At 41.8% G+C, this 21,133-nt stretch overlaps 1 protein-coding gene across 5 annotated transcripts; it reads left to right on the top strand.

Annotated features, from left to right (window-relative positions):
- Positions 1-3: 3 nt before the first annotated feature.
- trak2 (trafficking protein, kinesin binding 2) lies at positions 4-20,900 on the top strand. 5 transcript variants are annotated; one of them, XM_086281592.1, is made up of 17 exons: positions 4-155; positions 4,979-5,180; positions 6,298-6,486; positions 9,238-9,297; positions 11,401-11,477; positions 11,576-11,692; positions 12,542-12,757; positions 12,846-12,924; positions 13,032-13,162; positions 13,253-13,327; positions 13,929-14,066; positions 14,732-14,811; positions 14,965-15,105; positions 15,182-15,474; positions 15,712-16,203; positions 16,290-16,389; positions 16,469-20,900. In XM_086281592.1, exons 2-17 carry the CDS (start codon positions 5,126-5,128, stop codon positions 17,247-17,249), a joined length of 3,024 nt encoding a protein of 1,007 aa, XP_086137718.1. In that variant the 5' UTR covers positions 4-155; positions 4,979-5,125; the 3' UTR covers positions 17,250-20,900. The 5 variants fall into 5 exon arrangements, with proteins under 5 accessions (XP_086137718.1, XP_086137722.1, XP_086137720.1 ...); XM_086281596.1 differs by lacking the exons at positions 4-155; positions 4,979-5,180; positions 9,238-9,297 and adding an exon at positions 8,979-9,019 and having other exon boundaries at positions 6,409-6,486; positions 16,469-20,898; XM_086281593.1 differs by lacking the exons at positions 4-155; positions 4,979-5,180; positions 6,298-6,486 and adding an exon at positions 6,577-6,979 and having other exon boundaries at positions 16,469-20,898.
- Positions 20,901-21,133: the final 233 nt, after the last annotated feature.

Here is a 21,133-nt window from a genome sequence, read left to right as displayed (position 1 = left end):
AAGACGTCATTAGGCTTTCTGTCGCCACTTGATGACCGCTTGTTGCCCTCCCTCCCCTCGCTTCCCCTCCATTGTTTGAGGCTTTGGTGAAGGGATTGACAGACACCGCATGTATTGCTGGAACTGCCCATGATTTGGAATAATACTGATATAGGGTAAGCCTCATTGTAACTAATAAAATGTGTTTTAAGCTGTATAATGTATAACGGTCAACGCGGAAGGGATGCTGATTGTTTAAGCTCGCGGTTGTTGGCTAACGCGATATGAGCAACAGTGAAGCTGTCAGCCAGTCACAGGATGGTTAAGCTAGCTAACGTATTTACAGTTTTTTTGGTTGTTAGTTTTCTTGTTAGCCGATATGCAAAACATTTTGTTAACTTTAGTTCGCATTTATTTATATAAATCTCTTATAACCTTCTTACTAGCCTTTATTACAAAAGTATAACTAAAGAACGGAGTGAGTAAATTTTAGCTAATGGTCAGCTCAACAAACAGACAGGTGTGCAATATCTTACGGTTCATTCGCTAGCTTAACATTTTTTTTTTCATGTGTCTGGATCCTCTGGAGAGTTCAGCCGATAAAGGTTCCAAGAAAAAGTACTTGATATCAGGAAAGCTTGGGCTAGCAAGAGAGTTTCATGTCTGCAGTGGCTGAACTAACTATCCCAGCAACTCCCTGTTAAATGCTATCAGCTGAATGAATGATGCCAAATTGAAGAATACCGTAGCTTTTTCACATTTATTTATGTGGTTAAACATTTTAATACTACTAATATTGTTATTATTATTATTATTAATAATAATAATAATAATAATTTGAATTTGAATTATTATTATTAATAATAATAATAATAATAATTCAAATTCATGTAGCACCTTGTGTAACACATAATCCGTGGGGTTGTAGGGGAGGCAGTCTGTGCTGTTACTAAACAGCAAAACATTTCAAATTAAAGGTTATTTTCAAACTAAGTTCTGCTTAGTTAACGTGTTCATGGTGAATCATTAGATACTGAGTTTGTTTGGGGTCATAGTGAACTGGATTTATATGAGTTTATCGATGTTTTATGGTATTAAAAGAATCTGAACCTGATATAAGCAAAAAAAAAAGTTTACATATATATCCATAACCTTTGTTCGAGAATGCACTGACAAGGCTATTTGTGGGGTCGTTGTTAAAAATTTTCTGCATTATTTTACACTGCTTGCTGTGATTGTGGTGAGGTTTTTATGATCTTGCTCTGCTCCGTGTGGTGCAGACAGTGCTGATAACATCGCATCGTAAACAACGGATGTGGAGCCACTCAGTGAGATTTTTTTTTATAATACTCTCTAGATAATCCCAAGCATCTTTTAATGCATGTTGTTGTGGTTAAGATAATATTATCTTTTAACTGCGTATTGGATGACATACGTTTTGCCAGTATCAGCCAATGAGTATATCTGTCCAGATCTAGATTATAGTTGACAGTCAGATCAGATCAGATTAGTATTTTATGATGCTGTATGTGACTTGGTTTAATTCCTTTTGGCCAGTCATGACAAGGAATGCTGATGTTCCTGTGAGGGATTTCTGGTTATGCATCTAAAGCCCCTGGTGCAGTCAATCAAATGCGCTGCCTCCCCTGTGCACATGCCCTCCCTAGTTTGTCCGCTCTATCACGGGCTCAGTGCAGATGCTGTGATTAAAAAGCAAGGCCAATAACCGGTAAGGGAAAATGTCAAAAGAGATATCATTCTAAGCTAACTTCAACAAAGTCAGGTTGAGCATTGAGCTGAAGGTGTAGATCAGACATGAAGGGAGGTGACGCCTGCGAAAGGCTGATGTAAGCAGACAGTCCCTGTGGAAGAGCTCGGACAGACTCGTGCTATGTGTAGTGATGCGGTGATGAGTCTGTTTAAGTGTTACTTTCAGGGCTGCTTCCTTACTGCTGTGGATTTTACATCTTTATACCGTCGCCTCTCTTAAGTAGCAGTGGTCACAGTGAAGCCAGAGAGTGTTGTGTTTGTGTGTATGAGCCTAGCCAATGAACCACAAATTTCCATTTAATTTCTGAGTGCTTAGTCAGGAAGCTGTCTGCCTGTGACAGTCATGAAGTGACTCAGAGGCACTTGGACACCATCAGTCCTGGCATTTTAAATGGGAGAGAAAATAAGAAGCATTTGTTTGATAGAGATTCATATTAATGATTGACACATGCAATATTCTGTGCTTAAAATTGCTTCACGGCCTAATGTGATCATTTGAACCCTAGGATGAGTCAACTGGTCATTAATGGGTAGGTCCAGTATATCTACCAGGTGTTTAGTGGTAAGCAGCAAGTTTAGGCTTGCATGCATCTCATCTCCTTTAATCTCCTCTATTATGGAGATGATTGTTTAAGCGTCACTGTTATGTAAGGAGTGTATGAATGTTGCCCAAGGATTCTGTCCTTCCACAGGCATGCTCTCTGATAAACACCCACATAGAGTTTGTGTGCATCTGCATGCACAGGCTGCTGATGCAAAAGGTACTCAGCCTATTCCTAGCATGTCTCTTTCACAGACTGTATATGAAAGATAGAAGAAACCCCTGGATCTGAAAAGTTAGGCAATGTGCAATTTCTTTAAACCTAGATTCTTTCTAATTGCTTGTCATGTTGAAAACTACTAAGATGTACTAACACCGATGTACTTTTACACATGATGATCACTTGACTGGACAGAAGTGCTGCTCAGTTCGTGGAAAGAGTTGTATAACATCTCCTTTGTCCACTGTAGAGGGCTAGAGTCCACAGAAATAACCCTGATGACGTCATAGTCATATTGTTAACAGAGATCCTGTGTTCACATTTTAGAGCTTGAATTTGTGTTCACCTTTTATATAACGTCTATATAAATCAAGCAAACTGGATCATGGGAAATGTAGTCTGGCAAACTGAAAAACTTTTGACTTTTTTATGTTTTTCATGACTCCAACAGCAGCCAGTTAATTGAGATTAAAGATGTGTGTAAGGAAATAAGAATATATCTAGAGGCACATGTCCCATCCCTTTAAGACATCACATCCTGTCTCATTCCTTCGGTTAGGGCTGTGCGATATGACCAAAATCTCATATCCCGATATAAGACATCTATCGTCCCAATTAGAGCTGGGCGATAGAACGATAATGATATGTATTGCGAAACAACTTTTTCTCGATAGAAAAATTAAACTATTGCGATAGGCCTCGCCGCTCTTGTCCTCTTAAAAAAAAACAGAACAGCCAATCCAAATTAAGTAGCGCAGAGCCAAACCAATCACAGCCGCAGCGTCACGTCACGTGACTTGTTACGTACAGCACAAGGAAATCCAATAAAGTGGTGCATGCTCAATCTCTGACTGGAAGCGCTAATTCGTCATTCGGCTTTTGTCAGACTAAAGTAACTGTTAAAACTGTTTGAAAAGCTAAGCTACACAACAAGGAGAGATTGAGAATTTCCTTTTAGTTCTCAGTTTATTTGATATTGACAAAAGTTAGTCAATTTTGTCTGTTCTTCTGTAAAACAAACTAAGATTTATTTTTAGAATTAAAATTTTGTTTCTAAGTGGAATTGACAATTTAGTAGCCTGTTTTGTTTGTTCTATTTTGAAACTTAAACGCTTTAGCGGCTGCCTTTTGTGTAGTTTGCAATATTTGCCTTTATTTATCTGAAAAAGTCTCATGTTCCTTAAGTACATCTACCCTGTTGAACTTATTATGGGAAATAAATATTTAAATCAAAACAAGCTGCTGATTATTTCACATTTTACTTGTGAGCAATGGCACATTTAAATCTTACAAATATATTTGGCTTATATCGTGATAGATATCGTTATTGCCTGAAATGAAAAAAACATATCGTGATATGAAAAAATCTCATATCGCCCAGCTCTAGTCCCGATAATGATATAAATCACAAAAATTTAACATTTTCTGTAAATTCTGTGAATCTCGGGCAGCTCGACTTGCGGGAAGTGTTTCCAGTTGCGCGTCATGTACCTGGAGTTGAGTGTTTTAACCGATGCATGAAACGACACATTTTTAGACATAAGTTGTAACGGCTGCCGTTTTCTTTGTGGGTATTTATTACACGGCGTGCTGCAGGGAAAAGCCTGTTCTAACGTTTGAGTCTGAGGTTTATTTTTTAGCACCTGGCGGCTCTTTTTTAATTCTCATCCGTAAATACTCTGCATACTCTTTCACGTGATTCAGTTTATTTTGAAAGGTCTTAACAGGATCTTGAGCTTTATTGTGAAAGGTTTATGTAGAAAATAAACAAGCGGACACGCGATGGTTTTACCCTCGTTGTTGCTAACGACAACGCATAAAAACAGGCTCTTGTCGTCGGTAGTGTGGTTATATTAAATATGAGAGAACTTTAAGAAATTTATATAGCCACTACAGTGACCATCAAAACGGTGAAAAAATATTGCCGTAAACAGTTTATTTTGCGACATCACGAAACAAACGATAGCGTAAAATGAAACGATAGACGTTTTTATATCGTCGTCCGATATATATCGTTATATGGAACAGCCCTACCTTCGGTCATCCCTTTAAGCATTGGAAGAGTTCATACAGAGACAGGCAACAGGATGTGGGCTGGCTCAATGTCACCCCTCCCTAAAAACTGTATGTGGAGTTATTGTCACAACATTTCTTCAATCAAAATCTCAGAGCCTCACCTTTAGTTTGTTTAGTAGAAGTAGAAGAAATCTTTTAGCGTTAGCATTTTAGCATTTATTTTAGATTTGTCCTTGCCTGAAAACGATATCTGTGGTTCAAAAATCAAACACTGTGGGTGGCTCTAAATGTTATAAAACAGGTGTGATGGAGAGCATAAGAAGGAAATGAGTCAGTCTGCTTTATTACCAGCTGCACACGTTACCTGGACATGAATATTGCCCCTCATTCAGCCTCTGTGGAGGTCACGTCTTTATCTGTGAGACCACTAACACTTCTCTCTTCTGTTTCAGGTAGCGGTGTGTATGGGCACACCGCCCTGTCAGCACAGGAACAGGATGTGATGTCATGCCAGTAGCAGCTCCTGTGTTCTGTCCAGCTTCTTCTTTTCACGAGTGGGAGAGCCTCCCCTCCTCACTCCCCCTTTCCAAAGACGGGATATGTTTGAAGTCAAACCCCGGGCGGTGGAGAAGAAAGAGTCGAGCACGGAGACAGGTGAGATGGTCTTCTGTATAAATATCATATATCAAAAGCTGCAGTACAGCCACCGATTTGCTTTGTGCACATTTTTAAATGCTGCTTTGTGAGTATCAGGTCTCCCTGAGGTACAGTATGTGGTGCCTTTAAGCCTGATGCTATAGTTAGCTCTGTTTGTCCTAGTAAACCACATATTTGTTCGAGTGGAAGGACATCGGCTTGTACAGTGCCTGAGCCAAGACAATATACACACACACACTGTTCATCAGCCCACACGCAAATCTCACTGGAGCTGCACAGCTTTGCCAAAATAAAAGCTTCCCTCTTCATTTATCAACTTAATGGAATGCCATTGTGCCATGATAATACCTCAGCCCACACACTTTTTGTCTGTTTTTGTGGCAAATAATTGATTTTTCAAGTGCTTTGTGGGGAATAAATAACTAAACAGCATAATCAGTATATCTGCACCATCTTAGAGAGCGGTTAGTGACATTGAACATCTCTCTAGTTCAAATCGGAGATCTATCTAGGGTTAAAGGGGAGCTGCAGTCCCAGTTGGTACAGTTGGAGTACATCCAACTCACTGGAAATCCACTGGAGAAGCAGTTAGTTGGTATCGAGAACTGCTACAAGGGCAGGCTGGCCAGTGAGCCAGGTGTTAGGGAAAACACAAGATGGGAAGGGCTGCTTGACTCCACACTGCCATCTGCTATTTGTTCTGCACGCACTGCCAGGAGTGCTGTGAACTTCTGCTGGCCCACCAATGGACTCATACTATTTCTAAATCAGCCTAAGCACCTTGTTGTGATAGAGCAGCTCTTTTGTTTGACTTTTTTATTGTTTAATTCTCAAAAAGTAAGGAATTCATCATATGCCTGCCATTATGGACAATTTTAGACTAGAAGATTTTCCATCCATCCACCTTCCATTTATCCAATTCAAGGGCCTGTGCTGCAGCCTGTCCCAGTTGTCATAGGAGACACAGAGACTTAGTCAACTATTATTGACTAGAAGATTAATAAAAAAACAAAAAACAAACAAACAACAACATTAAAAAACCCCCAACAATAATGACAGTAATGGTTGCTCCACCAGCTGTTGGTGATGAGTTTTTTTGTCTGTCTTCCTCCAGACGAGGGGCTGGGCAGCAGCGGGAGGAATTATGGCTCCGGCTCACTGGGCTCCGGTTCGGTCGGCTCTGGCTCCGTGTACCTGTCAGACAGTCAGGACTGGGTGGTTTCCCCGAGCTGCTCCCCAGACGAAGGTCCCGGGAACAGCGCCATCTCCCCCATGCTGGCTGAGGAGTCTTTCCGCTACATGAGTAAGTGTGTACATTTTGGTATATTTTTGCAAAGCTGCTTCCTTTTGCAGACGTCCTTTTGATTGGTTAAGCCTTGTACAACAGAACCGAGCAGATGGTGTGTGTGTGTGTATGTGTGAGTGCATTAGGCATGTGAGGGATTCTTTTTATGTGGCGCCGTTCAATTAAAGTCGCAGGGATTTAGTGTGGACATTATTTCGCACAGCGTTCGTCATTGTGTCTGTTTGTCTTTGCTTGTGTGACTGTGGCACTGTGTGTGTGGGTGTGTGTGTGTGTGTGTGTGTGAGAGAGAGAGAGAGAGAGAGAGAGAAAGATCCAGCACAGTTAAGTGCAGCGGAGTTCAAAACCAAAGCCAGAGTGAGTCACGGGACAGTAACAAGAGAGGCGGTGTGGATAGATAGAGAATGAAGACAAGAGAGCACAGAGAGGAGACACAACATGCCAGTGTTAAACATCCACAATGAGGAGGCGTACGATAAGTTTCCTGTGGAAGGTGAGCATGGGCTCAGTCCTCAGTACATGTCTGAAAGACAGAAAGAGAGAGAGAGACAGGCATCCAGCTTCAGTAAGCATGTCAGCAAGGTCAGGCAAAACGTGACAGCGTAGAGGGCAAAGTGTCTGTGTGTGTTACTAGAAAGGAAGTGGGCAAATCTGATGGTGTGTTTACATTTAAACAGGTTGCAGTATGCTGGAACGAGACAGGATAAACTTCCTGTTTTTCTCATAATTGCCAACGCTTTGTTTCCTGCGTTTGAAGATTATTTGATTTAACGTGAGCAGATCTTGATTGTTTCAGTTCACTGAATGTTTCGTCATTTCCTTTTATTAATGTTTGATCAAACCAACAATTTGAGCATTTCTCAAATAAATAGTAACTTAAAAAAAAACAAGTAATGAATGAAGTGTTTTAGTTGCACATGTGAGGAAATTGGACATTGGAGGAGTCTCAGTTTCATGGTGCTGTTTGCTCCACTTCTGCAAAGTTAAACACAGCCTATTAATAACATGTGCTGGGGCATGGCATGTTAAGATGTGTGAAAACACTTAGAGAGGTCTGATTTTGACATTCATATTTAGACTTTGCAGTTGACGCTGAAATATTTCAGTACTCCACTATGGTTATACGAGTATCAAGTATCCTGGTTTTAGTGTCATGTTGTGAAATTTGAAGAGTTTATACTGTAATTTAATGGCTGTTGAGGATCTTGTCATTTGGCTCGACGAGATGATGTCCCATCTCTTTTTCAAAGCCTGACAACAAGAGCTGGGAGTGTTTTTACGCTCCAGGATTTGAGTCGTAAAACTTTCTTGTCTGGGAAAAGACAAAGTTGTGAATAAAGGGTACTTATGCTCAATTCCAGTAGCTTTGCATGAGTTATTAACTCGAGTTATTAACCTGTGCATTTCTGCTGGCTCATGACGGAGCAAACATAGAGCGACCTAGAGTTGATTTGAAAGAGATAAGCTTTTTGAGTTTGATCCAGGTGTCATATTGGTGCGTCCATATGATTCTACCATTTATTCCTCACACTGCATTTTGAAGTTGAGTTTGTTGTATAATCACATGTTGAGTTTATTGATGCCAAAGGTTCAAGCAGCCATGACTCTGGAGATTCATGTTACTTAACAAGTAACACATTGACCACCCATTGGCCTGTTGTGTGTCTGTAGTTCATGAATTTATGTCAAAATGAAACAGAGGTTGGACTTTGCTGTTATGAAATTTATTGCGGCCAGAGTTCAGTTACTGCCTTGTATAAGTCAATACAACCTGCACTGCTTTCCCACCCTGCGATCAGCATGTGGTGTAAACAGTTTCACTTATTTATGCAGCATCTGATCATGATCAAGCCAGACTATGGACATACATAACCCATACAATGATGGCATGCTTTCAGCAGCAGGTAAAGGTATTAGTGTATGTTTTTGTCTGTGATTTTGTGTGTGTGGAACAGTAACTTGAGACATTATATGCATTATGTATGCACTGTAACTGTAACAAGGATAGCCGTGCTGGGCAGAGGTTATTTTTACCCGCTGGTTGTTGGAGTGCAGTGTCCAGATTCAGAGGTCATTGTAGGCTTCAGATTACTGGATGAATGCTCTCATCCATTTGAGCAGCTGCCTAGCTCAGCTTGTTACTTTTAATCCCTGCTGAAACTGTTTTATTACACTACATTTATTCAGAAAAAAAGATAGTGAGTCCGATGTGAATCTGTGCAACGCTGTGTCATAGTAAGCGATCGCTCTTTAGGTTAGATTATCGTTAACAGTACTTGGATTACACTTTGTTATTGTAGTTGTAGGTGTTTGTACAGTAAGCAGTAAACTGGGATTGCACAAAGAAGTTGTAATAAGGTTGTAAGTTTTTGATCAAACCAACAGAAGTAAATATTCTAAATGAGTGTTGGGGACACGCATCACTCTGTTAAAGGGCTTCTAGCTGAAACCAGATGGCTCATTGATTAGGGTTGCCACTTTTCTTTGAACAGGTGGAACGCTGAACTGTGCAGCGCTGGTGACACCCACTCAGGTGCTAAAAGCAGACCAGACTAATCGATGTGTAGATTCTCTGACTCTCAACAAACTAATGTCTCTACATGATGTTGGTTTATTGAAACTTTCATTTTTCTGCCAGTGTTTGTCTCTTTCCTTTTCCTTTCTTTTTCCATCTGTCTTAAAACTGGCTGGTTTACTTCTACACCATCTGAACTTTCCCCTCTTTTTCTCTCTCTGCATCTCTCTCACTAGCATATCTTGCTTTGGAACCTCCTTCTTATTCCCACCCAGGCTCTCAGAGCCTCTCCAAAGGTATCCTACTTTTCCTACTTGCCTGTTCTTCTCTGGAACTTCATTTAACTCAAGTGTGAGAGAGGGGCTTCTGTCAAAAGTGTGGCCACACACTTCTAGGATGTGATCTAGGATCCGTTCCTAGGCCACTGATTGGGAGCCCCTCTCCACTTTTTGCATGTAAACAATAAGACAAGAGACTTGCATAGTAAAGGTCTTCTGCTTCCAACTGTAGTACTGTACTGTGTACTGTAGTCAGCTTGTAGTACAGTTATTAATTTGTAAAGCTAGTGTTCTTTTTAAATTCAGACCACTAGCACGTGTTGCATAATTATTGCTCCAGCAATAATCATTTAGCAATTTAGTGGACATAATTTGGACCACGCGTCCATAATCAGATGCTAAAAAGTGTAAAGAATGGTGATGTTATGTGGCTATAATAGCCAAGTAGCTCCTAACGTTGCTTGTGGTCAGAATTCTTTATTATGTAGTAGACCATGCATGTTAAAGACGTGTCCAGTAATTGATTTTATTTTCATGTTTGTGTGGAGTTGCTTGGATGCACAGTGTGCATGCCAGAGTGTGGATTCTAGATTTTTTTTAGATGTGTGTAGGGATGGGTATCGTTTAGGTTTTATCCGATACCGGTGCCAAATCGGTACTTTTGAAACGGTGCCGGTGCTTAAACGGTGCTCGAACCGGTGCTTAAAGAATGGAGAACACAAAATTGGTCCAAAAACCTCTCATGTTCAGCTGGTTCACCAGGCCATCAGACTGCTGAACACGTCATAGACACCTCAGCTTCACTACTGGAACTTTAACATTATGCACTCCATACTGTACAGTAATGCCACTGTTTTGCACATGTCTCAACTCTGTATATTTTATATATTTTATTTATTGTTTACTCTATTTAATTTGTAAAATATGTGTACACACACACACACGTAGGAAAATATTTACTATACACATCCAGAAATGCATATACTATTATATATTGTACATATATTTATTAGTTTCAGATGTAGCCATTCTTGTATTTTGCTTGTTTACATTATTGTATTTTGCACAACTCTGTTGCTTGTGAAGCTCGCACACAAGAATTTCACTCACATGTGCTGTACCAATGTACCTGCACATGTGATGTGACAATAAAAGTGATTTGATTTGATTTGATTTGGTTTTTGTAAAAAGATAACAATGTTAGCCTTTTCTGCAGCTATGGGGCATATATGGTATCACTCTTGGGTGGAAGCAGTGCTTAATCAATGGAAAAAACACAAACTTTGTCCAAAAACCGCTCATGTTTAGCTGTTTCCCTCTTTTTCTTTGGTCATTTTAGCCTTTTTGGCCAGGGTGAAGGGAGTATCTGCCATCAAACAAGAAGACAGCCGCATGTAGATATGATGATGTTTGCTAGTTCACCTTACATGCATTAATTTAATAACGTGGTTAGCCTACTCAACGTAAATTACTCACGCAGAGAAGAACGGCTGCTGCTGCCATCATCATCCGTCATCATTTCTGCTACACTGGCAGGGCTAGGGGCCAGGACTCTCCTCTTCGTGTTTTTGGGTATGTTGCTAACTCCGGGTCCGATAACAGGCACCACACCGCAGTAGATGCGCTCGGTGTGAGGTCTCGCAGCAAGCTATCAAATACAGCGCATTTCTTGGTTTTTGGAGAAAAAAAAAACGCTATGCGTCGCCAGGTGTTTCATCGGATTTGAGGAGTTACCTCCTTTGTCAGTATCACAGTATCAGCTTAAAGCACTTGTTGCAGGCTGCTGAGTTTGCATCTTTTGCTGTGAAGTACAGCCAGACTTTTGACCGCTTCGCCTTGGACATTTTTAATCTGTAGCTCTGCATAAAAGAACGTACGTACCTGGCCCCGCCTACTATCCTCGGAAACGTAAAATGATTGGCTAGAAGTGTATCACAGCTCAGGGAAAAAAGCACCGAAATAAAGCACCGAAATGTGCGCTGCTTTTTGGTCTGGTTACTACCGTTTATGTCAGAACCGGTGCCATCATGGCACCGGACACCGGTACCCATCCCTAGATGTGTGTGTGTGTGTGTTTTTGCTTGTTTGCTGCCTAAAAGTTAACGTTTTCCCTCTGGCCAGTCCTCAGTGCTGATCGAGTGGAACAGATGACCAAGACGTACAATGACATTGAAGTGGTCACACACCTTTTGGCTGAGGTAGGGCGTTGACCTCATTTGTGATAATTTTTTTCAGCTAAGAAAACAACAGCCAGTTAACTGATTAACCCTGGGTGCCTTGTGTTCTATTTGAACAGCGGGACAGAGATTTGGAGTTGGCAGCTCGGATTGGTCAGTCACTTCTACAGAGGAACCACCTGCTACAGGAGCGAAATGAGGCCTTAGAGGAGCAGATAGCACAGTCTGTAGATCAGGTAACTGTTTTTATTCACTTTAAAATGTGTAAATAATGTTTTGTGCTACATAAAGAGAGGGTGATAGTATGATCAATTTAAATTAGGGGTGAGGGAACTCCAGGCCTCAAGAGCATGGTGTCCTGCAGGTTTCAGATGTGTCCTTGATCCAGCACAGCTGATTTAAAGGCTAAATTACCTCCTCAACATGTCTGCATGATCTAGTGATATTGTTGTAATAGGTTTTTAAAAGAGAAATAGAATAAAGCATTTAGACATTTGAATAATAAAAAGGGGCTCTAAAATAGATCCCTGTGGTACACCTTTTCCTAATAGTTAGTTAGCTAGTTAATAGTTGCGGTAGATGCCTGCCCCTCCCTGAGCGTGGTTCTGACAGAGGTTTCTTCCTCTTAAAACGGAGTTTTTCCTTTCCACTTTTGCCAAGTGCTTTCTTATAGGGGTCTTCTGATTGTTGCGGTTTCTCTGTATTGCTGTAGGGTGTTTACCGAACTATATAAAGCGGCTCGAGGTGACTGTTGCTGTGATTTAGAACTATATAAATAAAATTGAATTGAATTGAATATCTCATGGACCAAAAAATGCTTGATATACATTAATAATGTACTATTTTTTAAATGCATCTGCAGCCAAAATAACATACCATTTTATTTCAATAAAATGGTATTTCTGCCACAAGTCATGCATGTTTGCTGTATACATACAAATATTCCATTCACTTTCCAGCTTTAAACTAAACTTCAACCAAAAAAATTGAAAGTTAGATTTTTGTATCTCTAGAAAAAGAGAGCTTTAAAATGTTAAAATCCTGTAAACACCAATCACTTTTCCTAAACTGTCCACATTGGTCAGGTTCATCAGCTGCAACATGAGCTCAGTAAGAAGGATGAATTGCTGCGGATGGTGGCCAGCGCCTCTGAGGAGAGCGAGACCGATTCCAGCGTGTCGACCCCACTGCGGCAACCTCACCTGCCGGGGGGAACCGCCGCTGCTGCACTTAGTCAGCTGGAGTCCCTGCAGAGCAAGCTGCAGGACCTAGAGGAAGAAAATCTGGCACTGAGAACCGAGGTATGTCGTTCTTTGGGAAGCAAATTGATCAGAAGCAGATGTTGAAGTATAATCTCTGCTGCAAACTGAGCTTTTTTGACTTATCCAGGCTTGTCAACTCAAAAGAGACACCATCACCTATGAGGAGAAGGAGCAGCAGCTAGTGAGCGACTGTGTCAAAGAGCTCCGTGAGTTTTTCTTGAAGTTTGCAAACTTATGTTCAAAAGGAACTTTTACAGATCAGGCATCTGAATTTAATCTTTGGTGTGTTTGTGTATATCACACGTGGGGTCAGGCGAGTCCAACAGCCAGATGGTTTCGTTGACTGAAGATCTATCTCAGAAGAACGAGGAGCTGCTCAGACACCAGGAGGAAATCGCTCAGCTGCTTTCCCAAATAGTCGAGCTGCAACACAGAGTGAAGGAGGTGGGCAAGCTTAACTGCTAGCACTGATTACCTACTGTAGATGCTGGCACAGTGTGTGAACACTCTTGGTGTGATGCTGTTTATCTCCAGCTGGCTCTGGAGAAAGAGGAGCTCAGGATCCACCTGCAGGCCTCCAAAGATGCTCAGAGACAGCTCACAGCAGAGGTACAGTCTCATACGAGTGTTCAAGTTCCTTTTTAGAGCAAGACCAGTTTAATTATTCTACAAAGATGCAAATGTGATCATATAATGTAGGTTTGTAGCTTTTATGTCAAGCCTTTTGTAAGAAACCACACTTATGGTTTGTGTTGGAGCCGGTTTACAGCAATTTAGAGCTTTAACGTTGTCAAATCTGTCAGTCTGATCTGATTTTCATTCCTAACATCATTCCTAATACAAGGGAAAATGATGTGTTTCCCTAAAAACTGTGTCCTAAAAGCATAAACAGTAAATTTAGGTCAGAGTATTGAGAAATATCACAAACTAACCACCTCCTATTCCCAGTTTTATTTTACTTTTTTAAATAAATTCATATAAATATACAAACTTGTGAGTAATTTTGCCCGAGCCTACACTTTGGGAATTACTGCCATACATACATCTACCAACCTGCCTACTGAGAGAAATTACCATTTCATCAGTGATTATACAAATTATATTAATCCAGTAATCCAGTAAAATACGCTCTGAACACATCATTCATTTTAATTACTCTTGAAATAATTTCTTTGCTTAATTAATTATTATTTGCACGTGTCTGCTGCAGCTCAACGAGCTGGCCGAGAGGAATGCTGAGTGTGTAGAGATGCTCCATGAGTCGCAGGAGGAGATCAAAGAGCTGCGCAGTAAAAACAGCCCCTCAGCTGGGATGCGCCGGCACCTTCCCTACGGCCTCTACCCCATGGTGAGAGAAACGCACCCTTGAACTTTTATTTGGAGCACACAGAGGAAGATACAGTCCCTGGCACATGTGTTCACAAGGAATCATACAGCTGCTATTAACCCTTTAACACCCAGTGTGTTGTATTTGCTACATAAAGTTTTTTGTGACTTTTTGAGTTCTACAACATCGGTGAGATTTTTATTTTACCCTTGAAAAACCTAAATAAACTGCACAACACATTTCATATTTCAGGCTTTAAGGGTTTAAGGAGGTAACCGTATCTGGCTTTAGACATATTCTTTAAAGTTTTTGTTGAGTATAATGTGGGAGTCTGTAGGATATTGGTAAATGTAAATGGTAAATGGCCTGTGTTTGTAAAGCGCTTTACTTAGTCCCTATGGACCCCAAAGCGCTTTACACTACATTCAGTCATCCACACATTCACACACACATTCACACACTGGTGATGGCAAGCTACACTGTAGCCACAGCTGTCCTGGGGCGTGCTGATATTGGCTTGCTTTTGGGAGCCAGCCTGAAGTGGCCACTTGAGGAGCTGCAGTTTTTGGCCTGTGTGCATTTATTTTTTAGGCTTGGATGAATTAAACTGAACAGTGACTGTAAATATTACTTTTGTTGAATCCACAGCATACTTTTAATCCTCCGTATGTGTCCTGTTTTTACAGGAATCCTTGGCAGCAGAGATTGAGGGAACTATGAGGAAGGAGCTGAGTATAGAGGAGGAGACCGCCTTTCAGGACCAAAGGTTAAAAGCTGCAGAATGTGTTTGCTGCTGAGGATGACAGTTGGTGTTGGAGAACTCGTACTTTTTTCCAGACTTTTCATGGGTTTGAAAAGTTTAGGTGTCTGCATTATATTTTAGGTCTAGTCTCTGACCTTTCACCTCATTTTCCTATAGAATTTCCCAGAAGCGAGTCTTCCAAACAGTCCGCTCCGTTAATGCCTCAGTACTACGATCAGCTTCAGCAAACCCACCAATCCCTGGCTCCGGACAGAGCTCTCTGGTGATGACAGCGCAGCCGTTTCAGTCCACACAGGGGTAAGTTTCAAAGAGCATTTTCTGTTTTGGAAGAGATTTATGCTCGATTTCAGGTCATAACATGCATGTTTTGCAGGGAGGAGGGCCGAGTGGGCCAGCCTGGTTGTCCGGGAGGAAACGACCTCACTAGAGCACTCCACCGCCTGTCATTGCGCCGTCAGAACTTCCTGTCCGAGCGACAGTTCTTCCAGGCGGAGCGGGAAAAGAAGGTGCAGGCCCTGGCGGAGGTGGAAGGAGAAGGCAGTTGCTGCAGCTCACCAATGGGCAGTGCAGTCTCGTCTTTCTCCAACCTGTCGGATCTCTCCATCGCCTCCATTGTTTTTAAGACTTTCCTGCCTGAGAAGCTCCAGATTGTCAAACCCATGGAAGGTAATGTTTGCTTTGTTGACACCTCGAAGGTTATCGTTTACTACAAGGTGATGTAATCCAATTAAAGAAACCTCCAGCAGAACCAGGCTCAGGGAGAGGTGGCCATCTGCTGGGGTTGGTTGGGGTGAGGGGAGGAAGACAGGACAAGGACATGCAGTGGAAGAGAGCCAGAGATTATTAATAACTAATAATTAAATGCAGAGTATGCAGTAACACATGCTGACATTTCTTTCTCAGGCTCGCTGACACTGCACCACTGGCAGCAGCTGGCCAAACCTCACCTGGGAACCATCCTGGACCCACACCCTGGAGTAGTGACTAAAGGTTTTCGTCCATTGGCTCAGGACGCTGTGTACCACCTGTCTGACATGGAGGAGGATGAAGAAGATGAAGAAAACAGAAGGAATGGTATCCTGGAGAAAGGAGCAGCAGAGCGGAGTAAGGAGGAGGAAGATGAGGAGGAGGAAGGCGGAATCACCTTTAACGTGCGCTGCTCATCTACACCCGAGGAGAAAAAGGACAGAAAGCATGCGGTATCATCTGTCCCAGTGCCACCTCTCTCCACTGGGAGTCCAGCTGCTTCCTCCTCCATCAGGTTAGACATCTGCCCTACACCCCTTCATGCCACAGAGAAACCCGGCCAATCGCCTCAGCCCATTCCAGGAGCCTCTGGAGCAGGACTCCAATCACAAAGCCAAACCTTGACATCGACAGCAGTATCTTCCTCTGGTAAAAATCACTTTTTGTAGCTTGTTATTGCTCATCATTTCCAAGGTGCGCGTGTTTGGTTTTCTGAAGTTTTCTTGTTTGTTCAGTCCAAAACCCAGGGAAGTGTCAGAGCTCCACCTTTTCCACCTACACCTTCACTACCTGCCGCATTCTGCACCCGTGTGACATCACACAGGTCACCCCAAGGTGAGTCCTCTTCAAGAAAATAAGCATCCCATAAACACTGTTATTGTTCTAACACAGACTCTCCTTTTCTTGCTTTCAGTTCTCAGTCATCCCACATGGCGAACACGCCTAGCTCCATGAGGACGGGTCCCAGCACCCCTGTGACTCCCTGCAGACTCAGTCTGGGTGACTCTTTCCCCCCTCGACGTCTGCCTGCACCCCCCAGTGGCCTGACCAAGCTGGTCCTAGAGAGGGGTATTTCTGCACAAGTCTCCAACCCTCCTCCAACCCCGAGACCCGCCCCCTGGCAGCCCCTTTTCCAGCTTCTGCCAAGCACGCCCCCCAACTCCCCCTCCCACTCTCCTGCCCCTTCCCCAGTGCCTACAGAGCCCCGCCAACACCCAGCTGACAATTTCCTGGCCTCGCGGCCCGCAGAGCTTTTTCTCCAAGACGTTTATGGGTTAAACCTGGGCCGCGCTCCGCATCCTGACCTACCAAGCCCATCCCAAGAAACCCCAGCCCTCATCTCATCCGCCAAATCAGGCAGATCCAGGCCCGACCCGGCCAGTGTTGGTTTGGTGGAGAAGCTCCGGCAGCTGGGATTCACTAAGGTGTTGCATGGTTCTGAGTCTGATGCTTCAATGCCACGCCAGGATTCTGCCACATTTGTGTCAGCAGGTGGAGGGAGCCTTTTAGATGGCCTGAGGCGCAACCAGAGCCTCCCGGCTATGATTGGTGCCCGAGCTGGAAAGTCAGCCGGTCACTCAGCTCCTCCTCCTCACCCCAGGACCCTGGCTATCCCCCCACCTCCATGGGGGAACCTAAAAGAAAGACGGCGGCATCTTGCCTCTATCTCCTACCCAAGTTCGGCCAACCGTTGAACTTAACAGAACATCAGTCCCCTCCTTTATTCCTCCACCACATCTCTCCTCCTTTCTGCCTTTGGAGAGAGAAGTCAGGGCAGCGGTGGGCAGAACAATCCGTCCTTTTTTGGAACTTAATTTTAAAGCACAATTTAATGATACTGACTGTTTTAGCCACCCTGCATTTTCTGTGTATGTGGATGTCTGCCATGCTGATAGTTAAAAAGGCCTTAGCTTGCCTCTGAGTGGGTCATCCTCTTCTCAGTCTTATATTAAATAGACTCAGTAGTTCTCCAGTGAGGCTCTAGATGTTAGGCATGGGTAGAGGAGGGCAAGAAAGGAAAATGTAAGTGTACGAAGGTTTGTGGAAGTTGATTAGAGAAAAGTAAAGGAAGAAGTGAAAGAAGGGCGAAAAGGGTGTCAGTATGTTTATGTCAGAAGACGGGGTTTCCGCCATATCAGTTAACATAGGGGGTTCAAGTAGCCCAGGCTGGAAAGCAGGCATTTTTCTCTCACAATTGTCATTAAAAAAATGTTCAGAAAATCTATATTGTTGTAATAAATGTATAACTGTACAAACTTGGTAATTGATAAGTTTTGGTTAATGACCCATTAGCATACACTAGAAGAATGCTATGGGCAAAATTAGCTTTACTGTAAAAAAACAAAACAAAAAGTCATAAATTTGTTCAGTTCGATTCAGTTTGTACATATTAACAATATTGTGTGCAAAAGTTTAAACATACATGTGTAGGGCTGCCACGATTAGTCGACTAGTCACGATTACGTCGACTATTAAAATCGTCGACTACTAATTTATTAGTTGACGCATCGTTTGAAGCTTTGTAAGATCACAAAAGACGCAGGAATGAGTAGTAGGATTTAAGAGTGTAATAACGGACTGAAACAGAAGATGGCAGCACTGCATGTACAAGGATGCCAGCTGCCGTTAAACCCCGAAGAAGAAGCTGTGTCCCATAATTCATAGTGCGGCCCAGCGCACTTGTCAACAATGGCGACAGCTAGTTAGTTTTAATATTACTCTTATTATTTCTGGGTCACAAAATAAAGTTTAACATATTTTGAGGCGAGAATGTAGCTGTGTAAACCTCAAATATCGGCTCAGTTTATTAAGACACCACATACTTTCAAAAGTGCTCCGACGTTTTTGGAGACGTCTGTTACCCACCAGCTCGATAGCTAGCCGGGGGCAAGGCTCACTAGAGCCCGTGAGAACACCGGACTCCCGGCAAATCGTTTTCAAACCCACTGCTGTCTTTCGCTACTCAGGTTAAACATATACAAGTCACTTAGATAACTTAAAAATGTTATTGTTTGGCTTTTTTTAGTATTTTATTTGTTCCTGAGTAAATCGGTTTGGCTGAGATTAAAGTTTTTACACAGCTGAATAAACATCAGGCAGACAGCTGATTATCAGAAGTGTGAGATGCTCGAGAATATTCTCCGGTGTCCTGTTATATTTTAGATAGCAAGGAGTTTATTAAACTCCACCGAAACAATCTGCAAATTTCATTAAAATTTAATAAACTATCATCTTGTCTTTATTTTTAGTTAGCACGTACTTTAAACACTCCAAGCTATAAGCTAATGATAGTTATATAAGAGCAGATGCATGCTGGTGCAATAAGCTGTACGTTTTACGTCCAATGGATGACGATCTGATTAGTTGACTAATCGCAAAAATAATCGGTGACTAGTCGACTATCAAAATAATCGTTTGTGGCAGCCCTATACATGTGCATAATTTTGACTACAAACAATTATTTTGGCATTACCTGCATTCATTCCTATTCATTAAGGACTGTGCCATGAGCGCCCCCTGCTGCAGCCGTAGTTGAATTGCAAGCACTTTGTGTACAGTAGGATTAAAAGGAAACACACCGTTTCCCATTGACCAGCTGTGACACACCTGTGCACACAACAGGTAACGAGAGACTGTAGAGTTTATTTTTGGCTTTCCAGCTTTTAAAAGCGAGAGCACCAATCATGCTAAACATCATTTGCATGCAGTAAAAAAGCCTAGCAGTTCTGTTATTAGTGGACATAAGTGGATGGATACCAACTAGAAAGCAAAACTATTCAATTTGAACAACTTTTTTCGGGCTGGTCTTATGTGTGTAAAGTGGTTAACAGTAACAGTAGGCTAATGACGTATTAGCTAAATTAATATATGGAGCTGTTGTGTAAAAACAAAAATATCTGGTGTTTAAGGAGCTTGTAATACACTGGCAGAAACCCTAAAACATGAAAGAAGAAGAAAATAAGGGAGAGGGGGTAGGGGGGCTTCTGGGGTCTTGCTGTTTTAAGGGCTTCTCAGTTATAGAACAACATCCTGCTAGCTCATAGCGTAGCAGTTGCTTTCTTCATACATACAGGTAGGAGGACAAGCTTGGAGACTTCAACCACTCGCTGGTTTAGCAGCTGAACATGCCAGTATTATTGTAACAGTTTTACAGTGTTGCACGGATGTCCAGTGACCGTCCATGCACCATGCCCAACGCCTGCATGAACACCACCTTGTCTGCTGGTCCCAGCATGCACCTGTTGGCAGACAGTTAGGATGAAGGCAAAGACAAAACCAAATGGGACATCAGGCAAAAAAACAAATAGGGTGAAAGTTTTCCTTCAGGTCTTTGTGTTTTGCGTGTGCGTGCGTGTTTATGTTTGTGTGTTTTTAATGGTATGAGGCCGTATGTGGAAACTAGCACTGCTCTAGTTTGAGTTCCTTTTTTAAGCTGTATTTGGACATGAGTTGCACTTAGTGGGATTAAGAGGTTTAAGGGTCACTGCTTGCTTTGACAATAGATGTTCAGGTTTGGGCTGTAAAGAGGGAATAAAAACACTCACTTATTATTTTAGCTGTTAACCTAATTCAGATTTGATCAAGATTTGATCAAAATATGTTTCTCCTTTATCTCATGGATGTATACAGTTTGTGTATCGGCCAGCAGGTGGTAGTGTTCTGTAGGAAAACATCTGACATCATTCTGTACATGTGACAGGCTATAGCATTAAAAATAAGGAAACTTAGAGCTTTGTGCTTTATCCCTGTGACCCTTCAGTGCTATTGTTCCCAACCAGACCTTGCCCCGCCCCCCCATCTCCAGTAACTGCACTTTTAGTTTTTTGTGTTTAACCTTTATTTTATTGATGAAAGAGTTTGATCTACATAAATAAGAGACATTTAGCATAATTGTGAATGTTGTAACAATATCAGCTAACATCTTTCCATAAAAATTTGGATAAGTAGCATTTTGTTGTGCTTTTCACATGAAGGGAATCCAAACTCAGTATTATTTTTAATTTTGAATATTCTGGCTTATACATGTGTTTGTGATGCATTTAGCAGCTAATTAACAATAATGCTTTAAAGGGCAACAAGAGCTTCAGCTGAATGTTTAATAGGAGAGCAGGACTGCAGAGGGGAAGGAAGGTACATTCATAAAGTTGGATAACTTCCATCCCCTTGAAGCAGGAGGTTCTCTGGCTATAAGAGAAAATGTCCTGTGATTCCTTCATGTCTCATGCCTATTATTCATGTCTATCTTTTTAAATAAATAAAAAAATATATATATTGCCCGTCTCACTGTTTTGTTATGATTTGATGGAAGTTGACTTAAATTCCAGACAAATGGTTTGCAGTTGGGTGTAAATTCAGTCCACTGTATGCAATACACTAATTCTATTGCAAATTTCGTGACAATCTCTCTGTTAGTTATGGGATATTAAAAGTTTGGGACTAAAATGTTTGATTTTTTTTTTTTAAGACTGCCATCTAACTTCAGTGGATTCCATAGACTGTACATAAAAGATAGTTGGGTTAATGACCGTATTTGGAAGAGAGACTAAAGTGCTAAGCTAATGCTAACTTGCTTAGTTAA

The sequence above is a fragment of the Aulonocara sp. 'chitande type north' Nkhata Bay genome, linkage group LG23 (genome assembly GCF_057382095.1).
Source record: "Aulonocara sp. 'chitande type north' Nkhata Bay isolate Kocher_YH1m ecotype deep benthic linkage group LG23, A_spYH_male_GT1.1, whole genome shotgun sequence".
Taxonomy (NCBI): Eukaryota; Metazoa; Chordata; class Actinopteri; order Cichliformes; family Cichlidae; genus Aulonocara; species Aulonocara sp. 'chitande type north' Nkhata Bay.
The sequence above is the reverse complement of the archived record's forward strand: the minus strand, read 5'-3'. Positions and strand labels throughout refer to the sequence as shown.